Here is a 9,909-nt window from a genome sequence, read left to right as displayed (position 1 = left end):
TTCAAACCTACTCAAAATACTCAAACCAACCAGGTCTCATTGTGAGTAGGGATGACAACTTTTCCCACAAAGAAAACCCGAAACGGGGATGAAGATCCCCTATTTTTTCGGATTTGGGTTCGGAGAATTTTTTAAATCCCCGATGTAGTTCGGGACAGATATGAGATTACTATCCCTATCCTCGAACCCATCCTGAAAATAATATCAATAATAAAATAATAATAATATTATAATCATAATATAATAATAATATTATTATTTTTTAAAATATTAATAACAGTATTATTATTAATATTGATATTAATAATAATATATAATAACAAGTTTTTGTTTGAAAAAAATCTATGAATCTGTCATCGTCTTGTCATATTAATATTTTTGAAACTGGGATGAAGACGAGGATGAGAAGTTGATTCCCGAAGTTTCGGGTTTGGAGATTCCCTGAACCCGAAAAAATGGGGATCGGGAAGGAAGGGTATAGGGGTGGGGATGAAATTTTGGGACGGGGATAGGGATGACAAACCCGCACCCACCCCGTCTCACCTCACCCCATTGTCATCCCTAATTATGAGTGATAGCTCAAGTGAAATGACCCACTTCCCCAAAAGGTCCAAATAATGTTATGCTAATTCCATAAAAAAAAATGCACCAATCATCATAAAAACTTGAAATGAATTGTTTATGGAACATTACTACAGTATTAAGTACTCTAGAGTTCTTCCTAAACCACTAGACTCATCATTTCACTAAACTTGCAAATACAAAACATGAATTGTCCCTACTGAAAGGAATCAGATGGTTAGTTGTTATACTAAGCATACATTACCAATACAATATTCTTATGCGCATAATGAGAGCAATAATAGTTTCTTTCTTTTTCAAAGATGGAACACCGAGCCTCAAACTACCAAAAAAAATAGCATACCATGAAATATAGAATCCAATATTGACCTCACAAGAAGAGAGAATAAACTTCATTTCTCTTCATCTTCACATCCTCTATCTGAGAACAATGGATTGCTCAATTTGTAGTGCGCTGCCATATATCCTTAGGCCTCCAAGGAACACAATATGCGGAGCTTGTTACGAAGGAGCAAGAAGTATAATCACTTTGACAAACAAACTTGACGGTGAAAAGGGGTCTGATAAAACAAGGAACACCACGGTTTCTTCATCAAATATGACTAAGGTAAAGGGGTTACATCTATGGATCATTCTCAAGAACTAAGATTATGTATGATTCTGTTCCATGTTTTAGTTTTGATTCCACTTTGTTAATATGTTCAATTCTTCATTTTTTGTAAAGTGAGTGAGAAGGACCATAAATATAAACTTCTAGACGAATTTATACTTTGAAACAATAGTTGAGTGGTAGTGAATGTCAGATTTGAGAAATTGCATTTTGACGTTGTGAAAGTATGAGATCAGGCTAGCTAAAGTTCATGTAAACAATTATGCTACCCGCACTTTCTGTTTTAGATCAATGCTAGAAACATCATCCTGACATTGCATGATTGTTTAAAGTATGTATTCCTGTTTCTCATGGAATAAGATTGCCACATTAATTCAATCACGATGAGAATAACTAGAGTCAGTTTCATCGTTTATACAATAAGAATTATATACGCTGCATCAAACATGTCTGTATGTCACATGCACCAAACTCAGATTTCTTAAAATCCACATTCATTACACCATTGATTTTTGGATTTTATCCTGTTTCTAACTTTTGCATGGTATTGAAGTTGTCACTTTAGTTTAGAAGACGTGTTTTACTTGAACAATAGACTCGTACATATAATAGGCGAACACCGGTACATTGAGTTTGGTTTTCCCAGTTACCAAACTAGATTTTCCCACTTCTCTTGTTCTGGAGCAATGGAACCTCCATTTCTTTACACATGGTGTTTTCGTGTTTTATTTGTGGTCAAAGACCCAAAAGCCCAACTTAGAGACTATATGCTTGCACTTAAAATAGTATAATCTAAAAAAGTCTAAAAGAACGTATAGATTGGTAAACAGGGATTTGCAAATGTTTTAAAATGGGTGAAGGAGATGAAGGACATTGAAGACATGTTAAATGAGAAAATAAGCTACCTCGGTGGATTTGCTGCAGCATTTAAGGATCAAATTCACAATGATATTCAAGTCAAACCTGGAGATAATGGGCCATCTGTACCAGCACATAAAGCATTATTGGTATTGAAGTGGCTTCAGCTTCCATTACCTGTCCAAAACAATCACTTTGCCTATGATCACATTTCATATAAAATGTAACCATAGTAAGTCCTATTTTGATACTGCGCAGGCATCAAGATCTGATATTTTCAGAAACATCTTGGATTCTGATGGATGCAAAGCTCCACCAAACGACACGATAATACTTCACGAATTGAATCACGAAGAAGTGGAATCTTTGCTAGAGTTCCTATACAGTGGAGATTTGACAAAAGAAAAGGTGGAAAAGCATGTTTATTCACTGTCAATTGCAGCAGACAAGTATGACATCCCATTTCTCCAAAAGTTTTGTTGGCAGCATATGCTTCGCTCCTTAAATTCATCCAATGCTCTTGATATTCTAGAAATATCAGATTCTTGTTCGAACCAATCATTAAAGGAAACAGCCTTGAACTTTATTGTCAGAAACATGGAAGATGTAGTTTTTGCAGCAAGATTTGATCCATTTGCAGCTAAGAATCCTCATCTAACAGTACAGATTACAAGGGCTTTATTCATGGACATAAAAAACAAAAGGAACGGGGTTTGAATTCACTTATGAGGGAGGGTAAACATTTTTACAGTTAAGTTTGTTTATATTTCAGTCAATTTCATTATAGATGTCTTGCTCTATTCTTCTTCTCGAAAAAAGGATCTTTTTACAACTATGTCATCAAAGCTGAGTAACTTCTGTGTAGAACAGCTCTGCAGAACTAAATGTACCTTTATCGAATTCTGAAAGTCCAACAAGCATCGGAAAGGGGTTTTACAATTGCAACCCACCTGATGACATATAACCAAGAAAATCAAATTTGATCTGTCTGATGGACCAATGAAAAGGGAATTGATAAGAACCCTTGTCCTAAATCAAATCAACAAATAACAAAACTAATCTTACCACACTACAAATCAAACACCAATCTACAAGCCTGCATTCAATAAAGACAGCACGTGAAATTCCCCGTATCGAGTATTTCAATCCCATCTTGTGCAAAATCTGCATCGAATGGTATAGCTTGTACAACCAATGGTGTCAAAATTGGACAAGACCCACCAACCCGATACGATTCAACCAGAAAAAATAAGGATTGAGTTTGAGGTTTTCGGGTTCGAGTTAGATTGGATTGAATCCGATGACTTACTCAAAAAAAATGATCGGGTTAAGGTTGACCCAAAAATTTAATTTTTTTAAAAATATATATATAATTAATAAATATTGCCTATTTTTTTATATATTTTATGTCTAAAATTGAAAAATATTTATTTTATATTTATATCATAAATTTTAATAATTTAGTATTTATTTTGAATATTTTTTATTTTTAAATAATTGTTTATTTGATTTAGTAAATATATTTTATTTTTCACGATCAGATTTTCAAATTTAAATCATATATACGAGGGAGCTTTTGTTATTATGTGTTTAAATTAAAATAGTATTATTATTATTATTTGAATTTTATTTAATTTTCTTTAAAAAATTCAAAATCGGGTTATATGGGCTGATGGGTTGATCGGGTTGATTCGGGTTCATATTCGGGTTGAGAGTTTTCGGGTTGGCTCGGGTTAGGGTTGGGTTCGGGTTGAGCAATTTTTGAATAGTACTATTGCTCAACCCCACCCGACCCACCCGAATTGACATCCCTACAACTAGAGGTGAGCATTCGGTTATCGAAAGAACCGAATTAGCCATAACCGAACCGAACCGAAATATATAGTCATAACTGAACCGATCGAATTAATTTTCATAATCGATGAAAACCGAACCCAATTAAAATCGGTTAATTCGGTCGGTAGTTTTAAAAAAAATGTGATTTAACTTTAATTATATATGTATTTTTTTTTAACATTACAGTTTACACAAATGCATAAAAACATAAAATCACACACATCACAAATGTATAAGTTTTATTTGAACACAATTAATACATATTATATCGATTTTAAAATTAAAAATTAAAATATTTATAAAAATTGATAAATAAAAAATTTATTAAATAATAATACTTATTATATCGGTTAATACGGTTAACTGATTTCAAAATTTTGAAAATCGTAACCGAACCGAACCGATATAACTGAATTTTTTTAATTGGAAAACCGAATTTTCGAAATAATCGAACCGAATTTTCGAATTGACTCGATTCGATCGGTTAATTCGGTTTAACCGAAAGCTTTCTCACCCCTACCTACAACCCAGTAACGAATCTTGAGGGCTGTGAAACCATGGCATCAAATATGAGGTTTCTCATGCCTGTGGGCCTTTGGGCTCTGTACAAATTGGGTTGTGTTGGCCTTTATTTTGGTGCCACGGTCCTAAGGATACATATCGGATCATACACGGGCCATAACGGGTTGGATTTAGGTTCCATCTCCATTAGACGAGTCTCATCTCATAAATCTGACGAGTCCAATCCAATTTGAACATGTTGGATTTAAAAATTAATTAATCATTAAAATTATTTTTCAACTTTAATTAATAATATTTAATAAAAAAATATTATCACAAACCTTTAAATTTTATTCGATTAATTATTAATAAGAAAAAAATGTGTAATTACTTGTGTTCATACTAAATATATCATAATAATATAATAAAATTATTTCAATTTTAAAATATTTCAGAAACTCAATGACTCAATCGTATGGATATGTAAAATACAGGATTTCCAATAACGAATACTCAATTTAAAGTGAGTAAACAGAATTCCAAATTCGATCTCATAGATACATATAGAATTTTGCGGAAAGACGTATTCGATAAAAGTACGGCTTGAAGAATATCTCTCATATCTTTTGAGATCCACCGTACAATATGGGGTAAAAAATCCAAAATAAATGATTTTAGCTCTTATAAAAAAATTGATTCTTAAACCATTTTCACACTCATGTCACATCGAGGTACTGCGGAAGAAAAAACAGCAAAATTCGATCTAATTTATCGTAATCGATTAGTAAACATAGAAAAAAAAATCACTGGCTTATCAAATTATCTATTGAGCCATGAAAAAAATTCAACAAAAGGCAGAAACAAATCCACTATCTATTTTACGTCTAGCAATACTTGGAATAACTACCGATATAACAGTAAAAACATGACGTGTAAGTGGATCGACTCATCAAGTTTCCATTGAATTAAGATCCACACAAAGAAAAACACTTGTCATTTGTTGGTTATTAGCGACATCCCGAAAACGTCTGGGTTGAAATATAACTTTCAAATTAAGTTCTGAATTAGTGGATGTTACAAAAGGGAGTGGCGATGTCATACGCAAAAAAGAAAAGACTCATAAAATGGCAGAGACAAATAAGCATTTTGCACATTTTCGTTCATCCATGAATATGATTTATTAATCTCGATCGGAAAAGAATCAAGAGAAAAAAAAGAATCGGAATTGCTCTTTATATATTGTAGGACCGGTTAAGCTCGAGACCCGACCTAGACCCGTTTAATCAGGTCTAAACTCAGTATGATCGAAGCGGATAAACTCGTCTATTGTCATCCATAGTCATACCACGAAGCTTCTCAAGGAGCCCCGGTCCGTTCTTTTAATATTTTTTATTTTTATAATCTCTGAAATTATTTTTTATAATTAATAATATATTACTTTTCACGGGCCCGGGTATTGAACCACGGCTCGTACCTTATTATAAATAAATTTTTATCATCGCATGTTTTGTATTTTTATTATTATTTACTATTATATAATATTTTATTTAAAAAATCCGAGATTACATGAACAAATGAATCCAAACAATGCCTAAGTGACCCGGGTACATTCAGCATCTAGGGTTTCTTCAGCTGCACACACAAGCTTTCGGAGAGCGAAAATTGGACCATAAACGGGAAAGATGGGCAAGAAAGCTAAGAGCTCGAGGAAAGGAAAGAAGGCTTGGAGGGCAAACATAAGCACCGAAGACTTTGAAGATTACTTCGAAAAATCCACGAAAGACGCGCTGTCTGGTGGGTCCTTGGCAGATGTACCCGGCGATTCACTTTATTTCGTGGACAAATCCAGAGGTAAAAGCTTTAATGATCTCGTTCATGGCTGTTGGTCGTTGAATTTGTTATAATTTACTGTTCCAATTTTGTGGTGTTTTAAGGATTTTATTATGTATTCGGGGAATTGAACTTCAGTTTGGTATATGGTGCGAGTCTGAAGCATTTCGAATTTTGACCTCCTGAATGACGGTTGTGTTGTCGCGGAAAAAAGTTTCAAATTTTATTTGTATCTTTTTCAAAAATATTTAACTTTTGTCTAATATGGATTAACTCATCCAACAATAAATTATGGGGCCGAGTTATTGATTGCAAAATATTATTTACTGTAGTGGCGTTTCTTGTCAATTTATGTCACTCACTACATATGAATGTAACGGTAGAGAATGTTTTGGATAATGTAATTTCATTAATTAAAATGCAACTGCAGATCTTTCTGTTAAGAGGAAGATTGAGAAAAGACGAGAGAAAGTATTGCATTGTGATAGTGTGTTGCAAAGGAACCCGTTTGTTCAACCCGTTCCATCGTCCATACAGAAAAAGAAAAAATCCAAGAAAAGTGGTAAAGCTATTCAGACTGCTGAAGCTGATGCGGGGGATTGCTCAAAGGTTAGCAATTGTTCGAAAACTTTTTAAATATCTTTTGGAGTGATTATGTGTTTAATATGTTGATTGATTAATACTTTTTATTTACAAAATGATGGCAGAATGAAACTGCTGCTGATTCTAGCATAGTTGATTTATGGGGAGAAAAAGGTAGTGTGTTTATAATTAGTTGATGAAATATATATCTTATGAATTTTAATGACCGAATGTGATTTCTGATGGAGCCATTGTTTTATCCTTTCAGGTGAAGACAGTGTCAGAATTAGAAGGGTAAAATAAATTTGCCCTGAAGGCCTGAACTCTTGATGATTTGCCATTTTAATTCAATTGAATTTTTTGCATTTGCGGCCTCTGTTGGTTAACTGGTGTTAGAATGACAGAAACCCAAGCCTTCCCTTATACCTGCTGTTGAGGTCGAACCTTCTGGATGCTCATTCAATCCAGACCCTGAGACACATCAGGTTATTTATTCTATGTGTTTTATTTTAGTCTAATGCACTCCTGATTTTTCCTCCCCTGATTGACCATGATATAACTTTATTCTATTGGTTGCTTCCACAGGAAGCATTAGCTCGTGCCGTGGCAGATGAAATGCAGAAGATTTATCAACATGAATTGGGACCAGAGCCTGTTCCTATATTAGTTCCCGGGCAAGCGATTGATGAAGAAGATGTTAATCCTCATTCCTAATTATTTATGATCACTTGAAATTGTTTTCTCAGTTGCCACATGCTGTCAACTGGTCACTTGTGAATCAATATTATTTTTTTATATCAGAAATATTTCCTTGAGGCGGATCATGGAATAGACGACGAAAATGATGTCCAATGTGAAAATATTATAGATTCTGAGGAGGCAAATCCAGAGAAGAGGTCATGTATTGTTAAGCTATTCTGTTTTGTACACTGATTTATCTTTTGGATTTTTCTTCTTTTTCCATAGATGTTCCAACTTTATGCAGGAGATTTTTTCATATTAGATTCCTTTCTCCGGTTCTTCTCCCCCCAAATAATGTATTCTGTTAATTTTTCTTGTCTCTGGAAACCGACAGGCTTCAAAAAACCAAAAGGGTAACAAGAGTTGAATTGAATCGGAGGCTTAGGCGGAAGGAACGATTGAAATTAGAAGCAGAAGCCAAAAAAGCTGGGGTAATCTCACAGGATATTGACAGGTATCTGCTGGACAATTTTCTGCCAATAGTCCTCTAGTTATTCAGAATCTGCAAGTATTTTATTAGGTTTTCCTTTTTAAAACAGATTAAGCGACATATTTGAAGAAATAGCTGATGAGGATGAAGAAAAGCATAAGAGAAATATCCGTCGCAGTGTTGCTAAACAAGAAAGACTGAAGTCTCGGCCACCACGCATGGGAAAATATAAGTATGCAGTTGTAAATGTGTCATTTCTTAACTTTCTTTACACCTTTTACATACGCCAGTTGGCATAACTTCATGAACATGGATGCACCCTCTATAGTGTTGGTTCTGTACTTTCAAGCTTTCTGCAAAGCAATGATTCGTGAATTGCACCTAACACTTGTACCCTAAGTTGTATTTATTTTTGCACGACATTGTATTCAGCCAGTGCACTGTGTTAGCGAAGAGAAATACGTACAAATAAAAATTGTCACACATGCACTGTAGGGACATATGTACATCTTGTGCACTTAATAACAATGGGTATACTCTTTTACGTTATCAAACTTTTAAACATGGAAAACAGACTCAAGCATAGTTGTTTTTCCTGTTTCAGATTTGAGCCTGCACCTCTCCAAGTCCTCTTATCTGAGGAGAAAACTGGTTCACTTCGGAAGTTGAAGGTTGTAATTTTTTCCATCTTGATTTTCTGTCAATTTTACAACAGAGAGCATCGAGTAGTTGGCTGATTTTGAGTTTTGTTTTGGATTATAGGGCTGTTGCACCCTCGCGCGAGATCGATTCAAGAGCCTTGAGAAAAGAGGGTTAGTTATTCCATCAAAAAAGAGTGGCAGGTTAGTTTGCTGACTTATATGACTGAATTTGTACTGTGTCTGGAGCATGAATTGCTGGCCATGATTGTTATATTGATATAATATATTTCTTAGTTTTTGTAGGCATGAAACTTACCTTTTTTGTGCATAGATTAGCAAAGCTATAGATATTATGTTTCTTTTATTGAAATATAATTGAACGTTTATTTCAAATGTTTGTGTGTTATAGGTGTTTCACTATTTTAGTCATTTATTTCTGCTGTTTTCATTTTGGTCTCGTCAAGCATTCGAAGGTTCAACGGTTCTGGAAAAAAATTGGCAGTCTTTCACCTTTATTTTTCCCCTAATGATTAGTTAAATGCTCTATCTTCTCAATATCAGCTAAATATTTACGCAGAAATAAAGTTATGAGCTTGAAGATTAAGTTACTGCGTAGAGTCGTGCTGAAATTTGATGCATCGTCATCTGAGACTACCAGATTGGATTTTAGAAAATGTTCCAACTTGGATATGATTAGAGCTTCTAATCGCGATACACAAACACGCCACAATACTCGATTGTGGTGTGCACTGGCCAAGGTGTACTCACATTTCTAAAAAACGAAAATAACATAATTAATGGAAAAACGCTGCATCAACTTGTTTACTCAATGTTTTTAGCAGTTATGAAGGAGAGGTTGTAATCAAGTTCTCTGTGACTGATATGTGTCCAAGTAATTAGTTTTTTCTGGCTAACCAAGTAATAGTTGAACCATATGAAAAGGGCTATGTTATCCAAAATTTTCTATTAACTTTTTTTCTTAAATATTTTCATGCAGGAAGTAAGGTGGTTCCTCGACCAGGAATTGATTCAGGCGTAGTACCAGAATCTATGATGATTAAATCGGAGTTCTATGAACTAGTTGTCGGACACCTATTTTATTTGATTTTACTTTGTATTCGAATATCCGTATCACAAAACGAGAGTTCTTTTATTTATTTAAATACATTGAAGGACTTATTTATATAACAAAAAGTGTTATCTGATTAGTTAAATAATTATCAGACAACTTTACCCTATCTTTCCATATTTTGTAGAATTTTGTTCTTAATTTTGCCTTGATTTTTTTACCACACGAA

The 9,909-nt window shown here is 33.9% G+C and overlaps 2 protein-coding genes and 1 long non-coding RNA gene across 4 annotated transcripts; 2 read left to right on the top strand and 1 right to left on the bottom strand.

Moving 5' to 3' along the window:
* The first annotated feature begins 650 nt into the window (after positions 1 to 650).
* On the top strand, positions 651 to 3,109 carry LOC140808377 (BTB/POZ domain-containing protein At3g56230). 2 transcript variants are annotated; one of them, XM_073165488.1, is made up of 3 exons: positions 651 to 1,189; positions 2,023 to 2,199; positions 2,309 to 3,109. In XM_073165488.1, the coding sequence occupies exons 1-3, from the start codon at positions 1,013 to 1,015 to the stop codon at positions 2,765 to 2,767; spliced, it is 813 nt and encodes a 270-aa protein (XP_073021589.1). In that variant the 5' UTR covers positions 651 to 1,012; the 3' UTR covers positions 2,768 to 3,109. The 2 variants fall into 2 exon arrangements, with proteins under 2 accessions (XP_073021589.1, XP_073021588.1); XM_073165487.1 differs by having other exon boundaries at positions 2,011 to 2,199.
* Positions 2,091 to 3,234, bottom strand: LOC140808378 (uncharacterized). The gene is made up of 3 exons (XR_012112870.1): positions 3,116 to 3,234; positions 2,941 to 3,000; positions 2,091 to 2,227 (listed from the first exon to the last, which is right to left on the bottom strand). It is a non-coding gene; the product is annotated as an uncharacterized lncRNA (long non-coding RNA).
* Positions 3,235 to 5,955: 2,721 nt separating this feature from the next.
* LOC140807938 (ribosome biogenesis protein NOP53-like) lies at positions 5,956 to 9,849 on the top strand. Its single transcript, XM_073164898.1, has 12 exons — positions 5,956 to 6,238; positions 6,648 to 6,826; positions 6,925 to 6,973; positions 7,068 to 7,093; positions 7,204 to 7,284; positions 7,385 to 7,495; positions 7,601 to 7,695; positions 7,875 to 7,994; positions 8,080 to 8,202; positions 8,575 to 8,641; positions 8,733 to 8,812; positions 9,609 to 9,849. Exons 1-12 carry the CDS (start codon positions 6,070 to 6,072, stop codon positions 9,613 to 9,615), a joined length of 1,107 nt encoding a protein of 368 aa, XP_073020999.1. The 5' UTR covers positions 5,956 to 6,069; the 3' UTR covers positions 9,616 to 9,849.
* The last annotated feature ends 60 nt before the right edge of the window (positions 9,850 to 9,909 follow it).

This window comes from Primulina eburnea, chromosome 12 (assembly GCF_022965805.1).
Source record: "Primulina eburnea isolate SZY01 chromosome 12, ASM2296580v1, whole genome shotgun sequence".
Taxonomy (NCBI): Eukaryota; Viridiplantae; Streptophyta; class Magnoliopsida; order Lamiales; family Gesneriaceae; genus Primulina; species Primulina eburnea.
Note: the sequence above shows the minus strand (reverse complement) of the source record. Positions and strands in the feature narration are given on the sequence as shown.